At 49.0% G+C, this 19,421-nt stretch overlaps 8 protein-coding genes across 8 annotated transcripts; 5 read left to right on the forward strand and 3 right to left on the reverse strand.

Annotated features, from left to right (window-relative positions):
* Positions 1 to 823: 823 nt before the first annotated feature.
* BBK36DRAFT_1170602 (general substrate transporter) lies at positions 824 to 2,606 on the reverse strand (the record flags this gene model as incomplete). The annotated part of the gene is made up of 5 exons (XM_024895471.1): positions 824 to 1,198; positions 1,268 to 1,544; positions 1,608 to 1,878; positions 1,940 to 2,446; positions 2,528 to 2,606. 5 exons carry the CDS (start codon positions 2,604 to 2,606, stop codon positions 824 to 826), a joined length of 1,509 nt encoding a protein of 502 aa, XP_024748258.1.
* Positions 2,607 to 4,435: 1,829 nt separating this feature from the next.
* BBK36DRAFT_1123196 (FAD/NAD(P)-binding domain-containing protein) lies at positions 4,436 to 5,658 on the reverse strand (the record flags this gene model as incomplete). Its single annotated transcript, XM_024891023.1, has 2 exons — positions 4,436 to 5,098; positions 5,170 to 5,658. 2 exons carry the CDS (start codon positions 5,656 to 5,658, stop codon positions 4,436 to 4,438), a joined length of 1,152 nt encoding a protein of 383 aa, XP_024748259.1.
* Positions 5,659 to 6,388: 730 nt separating this feature from the next.
* Positions 6,389 to 6,724, forward strand: BBK36DRAFT_1142864 (hypothetical protein; the record flags this gene model as incomplete). Its single annotated transcript, XM_024893550.1, has 1 exon — positions 6,389 to 6,724. The coding sequence occupies one exon, from the start codon at positions 6,389 to 6,391 to the stop codon at positions 6,722 to 6,724; it is 336 nt and encodes a 111-aa protein (XP_024748260.1).
* A 776-nt stretch (positions 6,725 to 7,500) lies between these two features.
* On the reverse strand, positions 7,501 to 8,514 carry BBK36DRAFT_1161092 (NAD(P)-binding protein; the record flags this gene model as incomplete). The annotated part of the gene is made up of 2 exons (XM_024894344.1): positions 7,501 to 7,852; positions 7,916 to 8,514. 2 exons carry the CDS (start codon positions 8,512 to 8,514, stop codon positions 7,501 to 7,503), a joined length of 951 nt encoding a protein of 316 aa, XP_024748261.1.
* A 1,749-nt stretch (positions 8,515 to 10,263) lies between these two features.
* On the forward strand, positions 10,264 to 11,481 carry BBK36DRAFT_1170606 (quinone oxidoreductase putative; the record flags this gene model as incomplete). The annotated part of the gene is made up of 4 exons (XM_024895472.1): positions 10,264 to 10,288; positions 10,344 to 10,610; positions 10,703 to 10,794; positions 10,855 to 11,481. 4 exons carry the CDS (start codon positions 10,264 to 10,266, stop codon positions 11,479 to 11,481), a joined length of 1,011 nt encoding a protein of 336 aa, XP_024748262.1.
* Positions 11,482 to 12,803: 1,322 nt separating this feature from the next.
* BBK36DRAFT_6354 (hypothetical protein) lies at positions 12,804 to 14,080 on the forward strand (the record flags this gene model as incomplete). Its single annotated transcript, XM_024898403.1, has 2 exons — positions 12,804 to 13,138; positions 13,213 to 14,080. 2 exons carry the CDS (start codon positions 12,804 to 12,806, stop codon positions 14,078 to 14,080), a joined length of 1,203 nt encoding a protein of 400 aa, XP_024748263.1.
* Positions 14,081 to 15,196: 1,116 nt separating this feature from the next.
* Positions 15,197 to 17,155, forward strand: BBK36DRAFT_1122944 (hypothetical protein; the record flags this gene model as incomplete). The annotated part of the gene is made up of 4 exons (XM_024890998.1): positions 15,197 to 15,416; positions 15,493 to 15,700; positions 15,795 to 16,004; positions 16,087 to 17,155. The coding sequence occupies 4 exons, from the start codon at positions 15,197 to 15,199 to the stop codon at positions 17,153 to 17,155; spliced, it is 1,707 nt and encodes a 568-aa protein (XP_024748264.1).
* A 796-nt stretch (positions 17,156 to 17,951) lies between these two features.
* Positions 17,952 to 19,271, forward strand: BBK36DRAFT_1170610 (hypothetical protein; the record flags this gene model as incomplete). Its single annotated transcript, XM_024895473.1, has 3 exons — positions 17,952 to 18,223; positions 18,317 to 18,519; positions 18,583 to 19,271. 3 exons carry the CDS (start codon positions 17,952 to 17,954, stop codon positions 19,269 to 19,271), a joined length of 1,164 nt encoding a protein of 387 aa, XP_024748265.1.
* Positions 19,272 to 19,421: the final 150 nt, after the last annotated feature.

The raw sequence follows: 19,421 nt of genomic DNA on the forward strand, positions 1-19,421 counted from the left end.
AGCAACTACAGGTCATGTAACATATAGAACAGCAAAAGCCATAGGCTGGACGATCACTTCCACCATTATATACAAAATCGAGGCCATATTGGCAACCGGAAGGAGAAGGACGTGGGGCTGGCGAAGATCCGGGGTAAACCATCTAGATTGCCTGAATGTCACTATGCATATTGTCCCGACGGAACAATTGAGCGCTATTGACTTGCTTTTTCGTCAAGTTACTTTTCCGTCGATCTGCAGTGTCTCTAATGGGGATGCAAAACATGACGGCTACGATTGGACTCGGATCACGGTAGCGTTCGAGTCTTTATGGCCTAGCCAAAGTGGTCTCTCGAGTTATAGTCGAATCAATGTACCTATCAAGCATTGACTAAATGTGGCCATGGAAAAGACACGACGTTTCCTTATCCTTCGTTATTGAACGTAACATCGCCTCAAGCCTATGCAGATGCAGATTAGCGCCGACATCCTCCAAATCAAGAGATGATTGTCTCTCTCAATGCCGAGGAATTTTCCATTCAATTTGACGTCGGCATTTTAAGCTGTAAGACCCATGTTCCAATGCGCACTCCGGTTTAAAGATACTGGTGATGTACTACATAGCCATCAGTGGAGCACGTGTCTTCCTATGTAGAGCCGCAACAGAGTCTGTAACAACTATTTATGCTTTGACTCATCACGAAACAATGAGCAGTGTTGAGACTAGTACAAGTACATAATCGCTGATTTCGACCTGGGTCAACACAAGGTTACTCTTTGATTTGTGCGGTTTCTACAGAACTGTTACTCTCGTAGCCCCGGGAGGCCCTCCTTCGACAACGACTTATGCAGACTTTCCTTCTACATGCACAAAATCAATAGTTTTCGCTCCAATTTCAGTTCTGAGCGTTAACTCTTCGCCTGAAGCCATCATCTTGTGCAGTTCCGTGGCACGCTTGACTGGGGACATGGTATCGTCCATGAAAGCGAGATCCACCAGCTCTAGGCTAAGTCCCTTGGTCTCAGGAAAGAATAGGTAGATGATGGGGATGAAGGAGAAGTTGAAAACGGCGAAGATGATGTACGTTTTCCATCCAATGTTGGCTATGCTTGATGGGACAATCTCCACCATGACAAAAGAGAAAAGCCAAAGTGTGGCAGTGGCGAGGCCCATGCCTTTCGATCGATACTCGAGCGGCAGGATCTCCGGCCCATAGGCCTGCATCAAATCACTGTTAGCCCATTGATATCTTGAAGGCAAGATTTTCAGAATCCAGGCTTCACCTACCCAGACACCACCCATGAACCCCCACGTAAAAAATGCCTGATATGCGAAGATCATGACCACGGCCACGATACCAGAAGTATGAGTATTAACGGCAAGCATTGCAGCAACAACCGCCATCACCATGCCCATACAGCAAGCGGAGAGCATGAACAATCTTCGACGCCCTACACGCTCAATGAGCCACCAAGTGAGGGTTGATGCCAGGAGGAACCACAACTGCAGAAAGATAGACATGAGCAAAGACAAATGTCGGGAGAAGCCAACGGAATTCTGGAATCTGAGAGATTTTTGAACTTGCATTAGTCATGTTTGGAAGATACTTGAACAAGGCTTGACTTACATAAAAGTGGTGTAATAAGCTATCGGAGTGCTTCCACTAAGATCTTGCATCAAGTTGACGACGCAGGCAATGATGACTCGACGGCGCGACTTAACCTTGCCGCTTTTGAAAAGATCGGACCAGCTCTTCTGGGCGTTGAGTTCGAGCAAAAGGGCTTCCTTGATCTCTGCGATCTCAGCAGTCACAACTCCTCTGTCAGTGGTGTCTTTGAGGGCTTGGAGAACGGAGGCAGTTTCTTCAATACGATCTTTCATCATGAGATATCGAGGAGCTGTAGTCAGGAACAGTCAGCTTCTTCGATAGCAATCTCGCAGGAAGACGTAAGACTTTACATTCTGGCATGAAAAATAAGAGTGCGCTCATTAGAAGCGCCACAGCCGCCTGGAAAGCAATTGGGAATCGCCATGTGACAGGGCCAGAGTAGCTATTCATGCCATAGTCGATCAAGTTCGCCAGAAGCTGGCCGACAATGAGGAAACTGAGGGAGCACGCAACTAGAGTGCCACGCACTTTTGCCGGGGCTGTTTCGGACTGCCAGATGGCAATGTTGCTTGATATGAGACCGAGCCCAATGCCAGCAACGATGCGGCCGGCCATCAACTGGCCAACAGAGAAACTGGAGGCTTGGAGAAGAGCACCAATAGTAATGGCGAGGGTTCCGAAGTGTGCGAGTGTTCGACGGCCCAGTCGGCCACCTGCAGCTGCCGTGACTAGAGACCCGAAGAAACACCCAAGCTCGAATAACGAGGTGACCACTCCTTGAAGCGTAGCGTCGAGATTGAACGTCGACTCAAAATCTGGAGCGGTAAGAAGACCGCCAATAACACCATTGTCATAGCCTATCGAGATGCAGTATTAGCCTTACAGCAGGATGCAGCCGTCGCCGGGTGTTTGGCGAATAAGTTGAGGCGATTCCATACCAAAGAGAACAAAACCCAGACCACTGGAAATTGTAATTCCAGCGAGAAGTTTTTTGCCTCTCAAGCCTAGGTACACCATCTTGATATCTGTTGTGTAGTTATGGCTGGGTTAATCGTGTTTAGGCTTCAGAAAAGGACAACTTCGATGACTCGGACTCCGATGCAGGGGATCTTTGGAGCCTGTGATCTGAATCTTCCCCAGATTCCGGGGTAGTATTTAAAGAAAGGAGACGCGGGGTACGCAGGGTCTTGTGTGGAGAAGTCGAGGAGAAATCATCCCAGAAATATGATCAATTCAAGCAGCGACTATCATTCCCTGGTAAATAGTTGGGTCCTGCGACAAGGTGTCTGTTCGGTGAACCACATATCCTGTCTCGCCCGTTTACTAGTGAAGCCGCTGTTAAGTGACTTATGAGCTATTACTGACGCCGCCCAGACATTTATACTCCGAACCAATGGGTGTCCAAAGATCGGTAATAACTGGAATTCTAATGCCGTGTGGTTGGTGTTTTTGGTTGCGATTTGCACCTTCGGAGTTTTTTCGTTAGCAAGCATTCGACACCAGTCGTGACCCAACGAAAGTCTCAAAGGTAGCAATGTGCTTTCATCTTCTTCACGTAGCTGTTCTCAAACAGTAGTTCATGGCAATGCATGCTGAAAGAGGCCTGTGTGCCAGGCTTCAAGGACGTCAAATGCCAATACCACTGGGGAAGATGCACGCATCCGACGGCTGTCAATTGAGGGGCTAGGGACAGTCGTATTCCCGGCAATGGCATTCCTATCATTGCCGAAGAGAAGAGAGAACCCGCCTGCCCCCCTGAATATGGATATGGTCGGCATTTTCCCTTTTAGCCGCATGAGACCAGTTGCCGGGAACCGACGAGGCATCCCTGGGGTAAAAACGTGGGGTAGAATTGAGAGCAAATTACGCATCGTACGTATTGCCGTATATGGAAGCAATGGAGATCAAGAGATTTGGTAGAACTGGCGTACGTACTTCGCGCGGCCAATCTCAAGCTCATAGGTAAGCTATGGCGAAGACATCGAGATGGGCATTAATGTGAATGAAGTGATAGCCAGTCGCTCTGTCGCTCTCTTTACTCTTGAGAACACGACTCTCAATGCTTCACTTGCCTGGACCTCGATCACCTCGGCATCCATCCTTATGGCTGGAGTCAAAGTGTAAAGCCCGGAATGCGCAAATCACCCTAAATCACGGCTATAGCTCTAGGCATCATTGCAAACCGCCATGCTTGATTGGCTGCCCCGGAATATACTAGCCTCTGATGCAGAAGATCATAAAGTTCAACTTTCAGGTCCCTCTCTTACACTTTGCGGGAGCTTACGCCGACATCCAGCCCTTCACATCTGGCTAAGGGCCTGGGCCATCTAGCGGACTGGCTCATAACTATCGGGGCACGAGACTGATCGCTTGACCCTTGTATTTTACTGGTGGCACAGAATTGCTGAAAGGATTTCGAATTGACATCAATGGATATGATGATACGTCACGTTATACGGGGCCTGGTATAGCAACACTTGACGAAGGGACGTCGCATCCGAAAAGGTACGGGCTATAGAACGGTACGATGACCTCGTAGGTTAGGGTCAGAGCGATGTAGGATGCACAAATGACAAAGTAAGCCCCAGCACATACCAGAAGAGGGCGAAAGGAAACGCCGCTGCCTATCACATACAGGCAAAAAACGCAGACGGGACGGTTTTTTCTTTCGATCTGTTGAATACCTTATGGATTAGATATCATTTCTTACCTAGTCAGAAAAAAGCTATTCTACATACTATATCTATGTATAGCTACTCGCGAACGCAGTGATCTATCTACTCTGTTCCTCCCAATCTTTGGGCCAATATTCAGCCACTTATCCTGGAAGCCTTCTCTCATGAAACCTAGGCTTGTGCACTGGCCATTGCAGAATGGAAAAAGGAAATCATTGCAGCAGGACCATCTTCATGTCGAATAATGGCCGCCATCTTTAGCCCGTCCCTTATATGTTCTGCTCCCCGACGAAACATGTCCTCCTCATATTCTGCGACAGCGCGACACAAGTCCTCCGCACCATATGTTGCAATTTTGGAGGCAAGTACAAGCGCATCCTGCATGGCACAGTTTACACCTTCGCCGTTCGGAGTCGCGAGGTGCGCCGCGTCTCCAGCCAATGTCATGCCGGGGACAGACTTCCAACCGACCGCTTCGGGATCCATGAAGTAAAGAGGCCAACTGCGGAAGTCATCCGAGTACCGAATCAAGTCTTTGAGATCATCTGCCCAGTCGCCAAAGAATTGCGAAGAGAGGAATAGGCGCCGAGTAGATTCAGTATCCGTCAGATCGACAGTCCCGCCTCGCACAAAGTCTTCGGGCACAGTAACTCCCAAGTAGATTCGGTAAGATCCATCGCCCTGTCGTTGAGTGACGATCTCCTTTGAGGAACCCAAGCACATCAACGTGCCTGCGCCTACTCTTGAGACCATTGTCGGATAATAAGGGCTGTTCGAGTTTATTCTTGACTCTATATAATGGTTCCCCGAGTATTGCGGCCTGGCCTGCGTGATCTGCATGTTGCTATTAGTGCCTGAAATTATACGTCCAATGTCAACAGGAAAACCAAGCAAAATAGTCTTACCGAAGGCCGCACTTTGCTCCAAGCGCCATCTGCACCAATAACGAGTTTAAACCCAGAAGTTGAATTCCCATCCGAGAACTGGAGAATACGATGGCCATCTTCGTCCAATGTTATACTTCTGAGAGCGTGGTTCCATCGAATTCTGTCGTTAGGGATCGAGTTCAATAGAATCTGCCTTAGCATAACGCGGTCGATTTCCGGCGCATCACGGTCTTGACCAGCCTGAAAGACTCTCTCACCCTTCTGGTTGGCAAGTGTAAAGACGGCGTCATCGTATCTCGCATGTTTCTTGAACTCGTCAAAGAGACCTGCTTCTTTCAGGGCACGTTGTCCAGTCTCTGCGTGAATATCCAGGCTGCCCCCTCTTCGATTTGAGACGTCGGATTCATCACGCTCATACACAACGTACTCGATGCCTTTGCACTCCAGGAGGCGGGCTAAGGTCAAGCCACAGGGGCCAGCACCAATGATGGCAATACTCGGAGTCATTGTGGGCGTTGGTTGGGAAGTTTCGAACAAAAGGCAGCCCAAGTGAATGGAAGTGCGGCTAGAGAGATGCTTCATAAGGTACTGGAAAGTCGAGTAAAACCATCCTTATATATACTTTTCTAGGTAGGTTCACGGGCAAATATCCTCACCATTTTTCGGAGCCAAAATTCATCAACTGAGCGCCAAACCGGGTGCCGGCGGGATTCACCACTTACCCGGGCTCCGAGTTTTAGTCGGAAATGCATTTTCGGGACCGAAGAGCTTAGGGCGCAGCATCCGGAATTCGACTGCGAAATCACGGGGCCGTGCCAAGCTCGGCAGAGTTCATAAAGTCCAAAGAGCACATGTCATTCGCCGTACCTTATCTAATAGCATTTGTTGCCCCAATGGATAGTCAGAGTAATGATCTCGCATCTTTCTGAACTACCTATGCACTCACAGATACCACTTCGCCAGGGCGGATGTACTCCGCACAGTGTCTACTGATGGTGGAACAAGCCGAGACTTCATTTGCAAGTACGTAACTCAATAAACTCGCAAGGGGTGGCAGTTTGGTCAGCGCCAGTAACCTCCCTATTTATCATGGACCATCTCTTCTATCACAGCATCAAGTTCTTGCTTTTCTTTCCATTCCCATTATTTCCTCAAACAAACTCTCTTCTGTCCCTGTGTGCATATTACGCCAAGAAAGTAATCCTCAACAATGAGGCGGGCACTTACAACAGCAAACATGGCTTCGGCCCTTCAAACGGACAGCTTAATCATGATGCGCAATATCTCGACTTCCATTGCCTACAACCCTCAGCGACAGCCTCAAAGCTATCAAGCCATCGCCCGCCATCGCAACTCTGTTCGGAACTTTGCAAATTATGCCTCTCTTCGCAGCAAGCCGCTCAACAATGATGAACTCCCCTCGTTTAGCTTCGAGGGCCCGGGTATGAGCAGGAATGTGAAGATCTTCGTCATTGCCGTTCTGAGCATTTTCGGCACCATCGAGACTTGGGTCTGGTGCAAGGGCATCTATCGCTGGTGGAATGGGGCTCAAAAAGAGGAGAAAGAAGATTGATTGTTTCAGTTTAAACGGTGACAGTCGCACGGGCGAATTTTTGATTGTGGGTAAAACAAATGTCTCTCCGAGGCCCAGGTGCTGCATGTATTAGTATAGAGACTCGCTATTCCGTATATTCTAACCAGATATTTCTCAATCGAGATTGCGCGATAGGGTGTCGACACTCAGAATGGAATTCTACGAAAAATCCTGATAGGAAAAGTCCCAGGAGACTTTGAAGTTACATTGCCTTTCATCTGGATTCTCTCCATCAAGTCGTTCTCTTTTTAATGATGGGTTTGAGCGCCCAAGGAAGGGTCTTGTGCTACCTAGGCAAGATACATACCTAGGTAGGCAAATAGGTAAGGGAGTGAATCATTTGTCTCATACTGAACCATACCACGAGATCAAGTATGTTATATCCTGGCAGTACCTGAGATTGAACGCCAGCTTCGCGCAATTTGAGGTATCCTGGCCGGGGCAGAGACTTCGTCCTGCCTATATGGGTTAGCGTATCTCAACAACTCGAGTGGTGGATCAGCCCTCATACAAGTATGTACATATTCTTTGGTTACAGACTCTATGTGAGCTTCTCAGAGCAAAGCATCAGTTATGACGAGATGAATTCGGGCGCGTATACTGTGTTGATAATACATAGATACCTCTCGTTACTTGGAAATTACTTCATGGCCAGTAAACTGGGAATTCTTCCGCTCCTTTCCGTCACCACAGGCCAGATATATACTTGACATACCGAGGTTTACCTCATCGACTACCCTGTTGTCAAACATCTCTCAAAAGGGGACTTTATCAAGATGGTTTCGCACCGCAACCTCTAAAGATTGCAGCTGATCCGGATGCAATCCAAGATCTTCATTATCCAGCTTATCATAAACTGCTCCTCCAGTGGCCCAGATCCTGCGCAGCGTTCCGACAACTGCCGCTGGATTGCCCTCGTCCCAATACTTCTTCTCGAGGCTCTTCGCATCATCTAGCGGGATGTACTTGACGTTGAATTCTTGGCCGAGCTGCTTCTCAAATTCGGCCAGGACCTGTTTCGCTGACTTTGTGAACGAAGCAATCTTAAGAATCTTGCCAAATGAGACTTCGGGCCGCTTTAGTGCCGCTACCATCGCTTTGCCCACGCTGTTGAGGAGTGTCACTGTTAGTTCAAGGCACCAAGCAAGAAATCCGGGGTATGCCACTGACTCGTCCATGGCCGTAAAGCCAATAGGCTGCTCTCCATCTCCAAGCAGAGTTGCCTCCTTCTTCTCAACATCAATCCCGCCAAAGGCATCCTTCAGTGCACCACCATCAACCCACATCTCAATGTATGGTCCCACGACAAGAAACGTCGGCTTCAGATTTTTCACTTCCTCCGCGAATAACTTGCGCACTCTTCGCTTCAACTGGTGAGGTTTCTCGTGAGCACTGCTGGGGTCGTGGTCCGGATCTGTCCCGTATTCCGACGGGAAAAACCATCGGACGGAATCCGACTCATCCGCCAATTTGATGAGCTGAAATTGAAGCTCAAGAGCCCCTCGGCCAAGGCAGCTGATGGCGGTATCGACACCTTGATACGCATTCTTCACGTCTGCTGAGCTGGTGATATCACCCACGATTACCGATATGCCTGCATCTTTCCATCTGGCCAAGAGTTCGGGCTTATTAGAGACTGTGTTTGCAGAGGTGAAGATCGAAATTTTGGGAAACGGGGGGTTGGCTCGAATGAGCTGGTTGACGATGTGTTTTCCAATGTTGCCGGTGGCGCCAAAGGCCAGAATGTGCAGAGGCTTGAAGGGGCCCATGATGCCAATGGTTTTCAGCGACTATCGAATGACTTGCACAAATGGGTAAAAATAAGGATGCTGCCGAGACTCGTAGGATGGTCCGTATTTGAGGAGACTTGTCCTCGGGTTGAAGGTGAGGGGTAACAAGTCGGTCGACTTTTGAGGAGAAATGACGGGTTTGCCCGCCACGGTCCGGAAACCAGTTCGATGCCCGCTAGAGGCGTTCATAGGGGCCCAAGCGAAGCTGCTGCGCGGAGAGTTTGGCTGCGGCCAGGGCTACTATAGATGATGATGGCTGATGCTGCTTGGCCGCCGCAAAAGCTATTGATAACGTGATAGATGATAATGCTGATGCAGCTGCTTCTGATGGCTGCTGCTGATGCCGCTGCTAATGCCGCTGCTAATGCCGCTGCTTCTGATGGCCGCTTCTTGATGCTGCTGCTGATGCCGCTGCTTATTCCGCTGCTGATGCTGCTGATGCTGCTGATGGCGCTGATGGCTGCTGCTGATAATGATGCGGTGCGTGCTATGCGTCTTTGCGTAGGTAGTCATATGACCGAATTTGGCAGCATTTTGGTCAACTTCCAGGGACGTCGCTGGGATCATCTGCTACAGAAATTTCCCTCCTTTATTTTTGCATTGCTCGAAGACATGATTTATATCATGTGGAAGCTAAGAAAACAACTAGTTTTCATACTTAATACTTTCATAGTGATCCAGGCTGCAAGGGCGCGATCTGGCCATTTGTGATGTTACCAGAGTATATAGATAGATGCCAAGGGATTTATAACGCCATAGCCGCAATACTGCAATACTGACCGTAGCCTTATAAGAACACTATAATAAAAGCCATAGGATTGTCCAAAGGCGGTTAATCCCGTAAAGTGAATACTTGCTAGTTGATGCTTTTTCTTTCTTTCCTTTCCTCCAACTTCTCCAACGCTTGGGAAACCATCAATCAACACCAACTATGCAGCAGTGATTACCAATCTATGGCATTACCTAACGCGGGATATCGACTAGAGTAAGACAAAATTCAGTCACGGTGCATTCACATACGCGGTTTTAGAGGGCACATATGAAGGAGGCCTTTTGAGCAATACTACAGGGGATCTTCGTCTAGGTACGTTGTACTCAACTTGGCGCTGGTGAGAAACGGTACAATGCAGGCATTGATCTATCACGCTACTGTACCTACACTCGGCTACGAAGGACTTCAAATTGTGCTCGAAGCATCAAGTTCTTCATAGGTCTGATTGACAATTGCCTCGCTTGATTCTTCCTGAGTAATTTGAAGTGAAATTGCTAAGCAAAGTTGCAAGCTTCGGTCGCTCGGACATTTCTTGTCGGAGGCTCGGCTGCTCGGACTAGGAAAGACTCGTCAGACACAATCCAGTGAGCGGTCGCATTAGCTTTACCCAGAAACTGCTTTCCGTCATTACCTAGTTAAAAACTATTCGAAATCCTATGATAGGGAACATATCGTTTTTCGACATTAATAATATTCAAGCAAGGTGTTTGCGATGAGCCAGCTGGATTGCCACTTCCCAAGCGACCAACCGATACTAGATGTTGTTTCAGATGCCTCACAGCACGTATTGCTTCGTAGCCATGATTATCAATCTACGATCGCGAATGCCGAGAAATTGACGACTCGCACGAGTATATAAGTAGTCAGTTATGACGTGGTGATGGCATTCGATAATCCTTGAGAGCATTCAGCCAACCTCAATCAGTTGAGATTCATTAATTGGAAATACATACGCTATGCCTAACACAATGCGTGCTGTTGGTAAGTTTCAAGTGTACAAGCTAGCTTGATGCTATACTTACGCTTCTCGCAATAGATATTCGGGACACGTCAGGACCTGCGGAGTCCCTCTACATCACTGATGTCCCCAGGCCTGTGCTCAAAGAGGGCCAGGCACTGGTCCGAGTCAAGGCCTTCGGCATCAACCGCGCGGATGTTATGCAGCGTGATGGCGAATATCCTGTTCCACCATGGGCTCCGAATATCTTGGGCTTGGAGTTTTCCGGTATCATCGAGGAGCTAGGGGAGAATAGTGAGCCGTCCTTCAAGATTGGCGATGAAGTCTTTGCTTTAGCATATGGAGGTAAGATGCCTTTCTGTTACGCAGATATGCGGAGACCCAATCACGGAGAGAAGCTGGAAGAGAATATTCGCTAAGGAAGCCCAATCATCCAGGAGCATACGCCGAATACGTCGCTGTCTCGACTCATATGCTGATCCACAAGCCATCTCAATTATCCTGGGAGGAAGCTGCAGGAATTCCCGAGGTGAGTCCAACGGGATATCCCTTTTCAATCCGATCATATGACGACTGACACGAGACGTAGACGTGGCTCACGGCAACAAAAGTGATGTATACAATTGGGGAATTTACCCCTGGCAAATCGATCCTCTGGCACGCTGGAGCTTCTGGCGTTTCCATCAGCGGCATTCAGTTTGCGCTTGGAGCTGGTGCTTCGGCTGTTTACGCAACGGCACGATCTCAAGAAAAGTGTGACTTCATTGTCGATACTTTGGGAGCCACTGCAGCTTTCAACACGACCGATCCCGATTGGGTTGACCAGGTGATCAAGGCAACCGGTGGCAAAGGCGTTGACATAATCGCCGACCTGATTGGCCCCGATGTCTTCGCCGGAAACTTGAAGATTGCGGCAAAAGATGCAAGAGTTGTCCTCGTTGGATTGATGAGCGGATTCATCTTCGACAAGGAGTTCGACATGGGGCTGCTTGCGTTCAAGCGAATTAGATACGAAGGCTCAACTTTGAGAAGCCGAGATGAAGAGTTCCAGCGGAAGCTCAGGGACACTTTCGTATCGGAAGCCCTTCCCAAGTTCTTGACTGGGGACTTCAAAGTGTTCATTGAGAGAGTTCTGCCATGGGAAGAAGTCGTTGAAGCGCACAAGTTGATGGAGACGAATCAGATCATGGGCAAGATTATCTGCACAATCAACTAGACAGTTGTAATAGAGTTTGGTAAGATGTTGATGGTCATTGGAGGGATGTAGGAGACTCCACCGAATTCAGAAAGTAGTATTATAGAACGAGCAGGATGCACCATTGCGACGTGGTCAAAGTGAAATGGCCGGACTGGAAGTTTCAGCTCTTTCTGCATGCTTATGTTAGAGTAGCTCCTCAATAGAACGGTCGAAGACAGGGGTAGGTGGCTTGGATGTCATGCACTCGCCTCGGCTACTGATGCTGTGTCAGGGCTGAATACTCCCCATGACTCGTTGAGTTGACTCTCCATAGATGAATGTGATGTATTTCGTCGTCTCGCGAAAGTACCACGTGGAAGGGGAGTGCTTTATAGCAATATCTTGTGAAATGAAGACGAGTCGACATTTGGCTTTGTAACTTCATCTTCATCTAACTTCTTGAACATACAGATTATGCTCAAATTCAAAGTTAAGTAGACGGTTTTTGGTGCGTATCATCATTATTTCACTGGTTGTGTGCCGCCTCTTGGAAAGGTGAGGAATAAGGCACATGTTAAGTGGCTCTCTTGGTGCCGAATATAGTTGGAAGCCTGATGTTATGCGCTATTATCTGACAACTACCATACTGCTTGATGCGAGGAGCTGAGCTAATGAGCCACCGTTATTACTGGAACGGTAAAGCATTGCCACCATCGCGAGCAGTGTCAAGGGGCCTCGATGTTCTAAATGTCGCCTAGAATCTCTCCGTAATCCTCCGTCCATATTCCACAGCCTTTATCCAAACGCCTGCATATGCAGTAGTTTAGCACCCACTAGTTCCTCTCTTAGGTCCGGGGCCGTCAGTTTATTTAGGTTGCAGCGCTAAAGTATCGTGGGCTGGATAAGAAGGGGCAAGATGCTTGGCCAGGCACCAGCAGCAATTTCCGAGCCATCATCCCACCAAACGCCACGGCCCCCTTGGCTGCCAGAGCCAGTTGCGATAAAAAGAAGTTAGCCGATTAGAAGACGATTCTATCGCTCAAGCTGGTCTGAATTAGTTGTTGACAGTGGTCACACCATAGCTGCCAAGGGAGGTGCCTCGACGCGATGACCCTGGCAGGTTATTTTCGTTATCAGTTCACGGCTCGCATGGCTTACATGTCTGAGCGATATGCGTGAGAGAAATGTGTACATGCACGTCGGGTGAACCAGCGTGCTATATTGCTCTACTATTGGCAACCTTAGAAAATTAGACTCGGTTACATTTCACCACATCTTCTTGTTGATTAAGGACTTGCGCTGTCAAGATATAATGACAATGGCATACTTTCTTTCAGTGCTCTGCATGTAGCTTTTCCACCATGGCTCTCTACTCATCGGCACCGCCAGAACGGCCATTCAGCGATGCAAAACCGACATTGCTCGTGGCTTGGTGGACAACGCTCTTTTGCACCTGTCTCATTCTGCTTCGCCTTTCTGGGCGGTATATTCGAGTAGAAAAGCTCTTCGTCGAGGACAGGATCACAGCATTGGCATTGTTGCCATTGTACCTCCGCATTGGGTGCACCCACGTCGTGCTGTTATACGGAACGAACAATATTGAGCTTTCTGGACTCGAGCTCTCGCCCGAGGAGGTTCATCAGAGAACCATTGCCAGCAAGGTTGTGCTTGCTGGGAGGATATTCCATGCTGCCACGTTGGTCATGCCCGAAGATCTTTACCACTTCATGCTAATTGCAACACTTTGCAGTGGAAGCTAATCAATCACAGGCTATGGACACTCAAATTCACCACGCTCGAGTTTCTCAACCGACTAGCAGGTGCTTCGTCAAAAAAGGTCTACAAAATACTCATCAATATCCTCAGGAGCCTCCTTGCAGCGTCATTTGTGGCCATCATAGTGAGCGACCTCGCGGAATGTCGACCAATATCTCATTACTGGCAACTCGTTCCCGATCCAGGACCACAGTGTCGCCAAGGCGTGGCACAGCTTCTCACAATGGGAATCTCCAGCGCAGTCCTCGATGTCATGCTCATCGTCTTCCCAATCCCGATCATCATTTCAACTCGCATCGCTACACGACGCAAGGTCTTGCTGTCGATGCTGTTCTGCTTTGGCTTTCTGACTGTGGGTATCACTATCTACAGAATACCTGAAACGATCAAAGAGCATGGGGACCAAATCGTTCGATCAATGTGGGCATCTGTTGAACTGCTCGCAGCAACTGCAGTAGCAAATCTGGTTGCTCTTGGCTCTTTCTTGAGGGACAGCGGAGCGAGGAAGATCAAATTTCGGCCAAATTACCACAGCAGCGGTAATACAGCCTCCCATCCTCAAGGCCAGGGGACTACAACAAGCGGCTGGCATCGAGCTGAAGATGAGGACCGGGCCAAATCGGACGTCGAGGGTTGGGGAGACCGCAAACAGGCCGATACCGCAGCTGATTCCCTATCGAACAATGGGGCTTTCCGCCCTCAATCGTCCAGTGGCAGCGCAGTTAGTCCTACGCAGAGTCATGACTCGCTCATCCAGGCAGACCGCGGATCTTCGAAGGCTGCCCCGATTTTTAGTCTCGAGACTCCTCGATCGCCAGAACGCGCGGTGCCTGCCGGAATGACTAGTCTCAAACGCAGATAGATACTACATAGCTGTCAATGAAAGCACTGAGCCACTCTGCGTTCTTACTGTTCTTAGCGCCTAAAGATCTTCAGCAACCTCGAAGTCTTCAGCCACAATGGTTAACCGACCGATCGGTAGCTCCAGTGACCACACCCTCATGACCCCTTTTTTTACTTGTCAGTTTCAGTTAACCCAGTTGAAGGGAGGAGAAGAGCGAACCGACGGTCTGTAGTTCGTGAACCTCTTGGCTTTCTCTTGCATCCGGTTATGAAAGAGTAAGCCACTCCTAATGCGTAGCACGCTGGTCCATTCCATCCACTGAGAGGCAACAACTAAGGCCCCCTTGTATTAAACGACTTTTTGATTCTGCTACTACTACTGCTAGTCAGATTTCAGCTGAACAAAACCCCTGTCAGATCAACATCGTTATCTCTTAACCCCAGGTTTGCGGAGCCCAGGCTCTCCACATACAGCCCACGACACCCCGGGACAGCTTCAAACCCGTTCCTGTCATGAACTATGCACTACCCTTATCTACCCCGTAGCGCTTGCTAAAATAGCGTCAAGACCTCGGCTCAGGTAGAACTGGGCTATTGGCGTGCCTGAAACTCTTCAATGATGTGATGCATGGCACCATCAATATGCAGAAGAGAGGGCGCTGTTTTCGCGTAGTACTATGTCGTGACCGGAACAAGCTTATCATTTTCGAGGTGGCCGAGTGCCGGAATGGACCTGAAATGGAAATGAGGTTTCGGCGCTGAAAGAGTCCTAAACCGTACAAAGTGACCCTTCCGCCGAACTGCCTTCTAATGGCCTTCCGCAGCCCTTCCATACTTGCCATATGCATATGAAGACAACCACATGCATACCTTATTCTCCGAAGCCACCAGATCAAAAAGTCTCCTTGCATGTCGAGTGTAGACAGGCGTTGAATCATCACTGCAGCCAAGTATGGCATTCGAGGAGCCGGAAAAGCCAAAATCCATAAAAAATGGCATTACATATACTCGCGACTTCGAGGTCGTTGAAATGAGCGATCTGTCGTCGGGTGGTAAACCGACAAGCCAATTTGGAAATGCGTCGTCGTATTCCATCACCGCCAATCCACGGCCCAGAACCTCTCACAACAAGTCTATGGGCCGCAGGTTTGTGGACAGCTTCCGTCGAGTGCCCGGAGGGCTTCCCATGAGTGGAAACCATGGCTATCATATTAACGATGATGCTCCTGATATGGGCCAAGGAGGTGCTCGCTTCTACGACCTGCGTGCGGCCAATGTGCGGACGGCCAATTCTGCACTCGCACGAGATCTTAAAGGTCGCCATCTTCAGATGATCGCCATTGGAGGCTCAGTCGGTATGAGAATCATCTTCGATGCTATCTAAAACAGAAAGGCAATGGACCACGCAATTCTTCTAACACGGCAACTTAGGGACCGGTTTGTTCGTAGCATCAGGCCTCGCCCTGTATCAAGGCGGCCCGGCTTCACTTTTGCTCGCGTACATTGCAACCGGGGTTTTACAATTCTGCACCATGCAAAGCATGGGTGAACTGGTAACAGCATTTCCCGTTGCTGGTTCGTTTTCCGCGTTTTCGAGCCGATTTCTGGACCCGTCGTGGGGTTTCGCCATGGGCTGGAAGTACGTATAACCAAGCCAAATGTGCATTATATGCTACATTCCTATTCCTCCAGTCGGGGTATAACACTGGTCTTGTTGCTAAATCTTCAGTTAGTTACGCCTTGCAATGGCTCGTCGTTCTACCGCTCGAGATTATCGCCGGAGCTCTGGCGATACAGTACTGGAATGCTTCGCTGAACCCCGCCATTTTCATCACCATCTTCCTCTTCGCAATTATCGCCATAAACCTAATGGGAATCAAGGGTTATGGAGAAGCAGAGTTCGTTTTCTCCATAGTGAAAGTCGCTGCCATTGTTGGCTTCATGTAAGACTTATTTGCTCTCTTGGCACCACCCCTAGGCGCCGCTTGAAGCTTTGCCCGGCTAACCTTAAGCCAAATAACGCAGACTTCTTGGCATCGTAATCAATATCGGCGGACCGCCGACAGCCGGTTACGTTGGCGGCCAGTTCTGGGTCAATCCGGGCCCAACGAACAACGGCTTCAAAGGCTTCTGCAGTGTTCTGGCGACGTCTTCCTTTTCTTTTGCGGGCACCGAAATGCTCGGACTTGCTGCGGCCGAAACTGCCAACCCGAAGAAGTCTGTCCCAAGTGCCATCAAGCAAGTATTTTGGAGAATTGCCATTTTTTACGTCGTATCGCTCCTGCTGGTGACACTCTTGGTCCCCTACAACGAGCCGCGTCTTCTTAGGGGCCGCAGTTCTGTTGATGCCACCGCCAGCCCCTTTGTCATCGCCGTGGAAAGCGCAGGCTCAACAATCTTACCGAGTGTCATGAACATCGTCATCATGATTGCGGTATTGAGTGTGGGCAACTCTTCCGTGTTTGGGTCTTCTAGAACGCTGGCTTCTTTGGCCGAGCAGTCTCACGCGCCCAGAATCTTCTCCTACGTAGATCGCAAAGGACGACCACTGACTGCACTTGGTCTCGCCTCTGTTCTTGGACTTTTGGCATACCTTGTCAATGTCAAGTCTCACTCAGACATTTTCGATTGGCTCATGGCCATTTCTGGGTTGTCCAGCTTGTTCACTTGGGGCAGCATTTGCCTCTGCCATATTCGGTTTCGCAAAGCTTGGGCAGCAGCAGGGCACACACTGAACCAACTGCCGTTCGTGTCACAAGTTGGCGTTCTCGGTTCTTGGATTGGATTAATTGGGAATATTCTGGTTCTGGCCTCTCAGTTTTGGATGGCCGTCTCTCCGGTTCCGCTTGACCCAGAAGCTGACGGGCCTGAGATCACAGCGAGGAACTTCTTCCTGAACGTGCTGGCTGTCCCGATTGTTATTATTTTCTATGTGGGACACAAGATCTGGTTCAGGACACAATTGGTTAATACTGAGTCCATGGATCTCGACACCGGAAGAATCTATTCCAGGGTTCAGCCCGACTCAACAGAAGAGAAAGAGCTGCGACGAGCCTGGCCCTTGTGGAAGAGGATTTACAGGACAATTTGTTAATCGAGCCTTTGAACGAGGAAAGCGTCATGATCCATGTATTTTACGGCATTATTATCCTGTTTATATTTGTCGAAGAAGCTAGGCCCTGGTCATTTAGCCGGTGATTTTCGGCAGCGGCTGAAAGTACCTGTGTATAAGGTATCGGACACTGTCGTGAGAAAAGAGAGTGAGGGAAAAGAAAAAAAAAAAAAAAAGAAAAAAAAAAGAGAACCCCGTCGATATCATGCTGGGCATCACAAAGTGAAATCAGGTTGACCTGACTCAGCAGGGTTGTTTGGTTACCCGTTACCCCGGTATTTAATACTGTAGAACGATGGTTTCGGTTGTCGGAAAAAACGGCCACGCTTCATGGCTTCAAAGCTTTCGTATGCCTAATCAAGATTGTGAGAGGCTTAACTAGCAGTATGCATCCAGGAGTCCAGATTCCATTCTATGGTTTCCATGGTTTCAAAGACGTGAAAATCCTATGTAAAAACATCGTAGCTCGGAGATTTGTCACATGAACCTCACGTTTCCTCAAGGTGCCCATTCGTTTACGCAGCGGATATACAACTCTCTGGGACTAAGCAGATATTGTCGTGACACGCTAGGCTACGGTTCAAACATGATTCGCTGAACATATCGACAGATCATAGCCGAGCTTCGCGTCGTCGGCAGAGGTAGCCGAAGCGTTTCATTCGGCTCTCAGCTATTTTGGGAGGCCTCTACCTGGTGCTTATAGTTACCTTCGTAATAAGCCAGCAGTTGCATTTCCTCTCCTCCCTTGCATATCATTATATCAATTTTGCTATTGACTATGAGCTCTGGTACTGCTTCGGCGCGCGATCAGGCGCTCAGTTACATCTCCGATCCTCGCTTCACCCAAAAGTTCACCCTGCCCGAAGGTGAAAATCAGGATGCCATCACCGTCAGCTTTGCAGACGTGGGCTTCAAGCCAGACAGTGCGACCGCAGGTCGCAGCACCCCGACCGTACTCTTCATCCCCGGCATGTTTGGATCGAGATACATCGGCGCTGTACTCGACCCTGTTGCGCGGAAATACGGAGTGCGAGTCTTGGTGATTGACCGGTAAAGATGTGTTTTCCATTCGACCCCACGTTTCCTCAATTGCAAGTTCAAGCATGTGCTGATGCTTATGCACTCTCTTCCTCGTCCTTTTAGCCCTGGCATGGGGTTCTCAACAGATGTGCCTCTTTCTCGGCGAATTCCAACGTGGATTCAAATTGTTCCCCGGTTATTAGCTCACCTGGACATTTCGCACGTTGCCCTGGTTGCGCATTCTGCTGGGATGCTATATCTGCTCAACTCATTGCATCACCATCGAAACTTGCTACATCCCGAACGACCTTTTGTTGCGTTCATGGGTACGCAGATTCAACGGCTGTACATTCTTCCATCAGGTACTGACAAGTTTTGCAACGTTGCAGGCCCATGGACTGATCCTGCCCACTCGAAAATTACGTCAATGCAAATACTTCAATATATCCCAACGCCAGCCTTCAATGTATGGCACCGCATTCCGCGATTCTTCGCAGTCGACGCCGCCCCCGTAATAACGACCAGTGGAACCTTGCTCAACAAAGCCACCAGCTTGTTCTCCACCTCGATGGGCATTAACAACGCCCAGGAGCTTACAGCCCTAGAAAGAAATAGGCAAAAGCTAGCAGACGAATACGACTTTCCACGAGATCTGCAAATGGAACTGTCAACGATACTCACTAAGAAGATATTTGACGAGAACACTGTGGGTGCCAATAGTGAGGCGCTTCAATGCTTAAGAAAGGGCAAAGGATGGTCATGGGAAGCTTGCGATGACTACGGCGCCTTCGTAAAATCCCTTGTGAGCACTGAGAGACAGAGACGTCAGATGAACCCCAATTGGCAAGACAGCATGAGGCTCAAAGTGAGGGCATACTTCGCCGAAAGCGATATCATGATTGGTGCAAGCGGCCAGAAGTACATTGAAGAAATCTGTGGATGGAAAGGCAATTCATTCGAGGATGTGTTGGATTTCGACTCATTCACTGTTCCCGGCACTGACCATGACAGTGTTATGCAGCCTGTTGAAATTTTGGAGCAGGTGTTCGTTGATGCTGGAGGCAGTCCGATTCGTTAGCCAGGTGGCCTCAACCGCAGATGCATGTATCTAGGAAGTAGTAAGACGAGTAAGACCGCGCTCGAATGATCTAACTCAGGTGGTAATACTTCTCAAATTGACAAGCCTTACACCCCAATTCCATGACTATCATGATTAATGCAGGACAAA

This window comes from Trichoderma citrinoviride (genome assembly GCF_003025115.1).
Source record: "Trichoderma citrinoviride strain TUCIM 6016 unplaced genomic scaffold BBK36scaffold_10, whole genome shotgun sequence".
Lineage (NCBI taxonomy): Eukaryota > Fungi > Ascomycota > Sordariomycetes > Hypocreales > Hypocreaceae > Trichoderma > Trichoderma citrinoviride.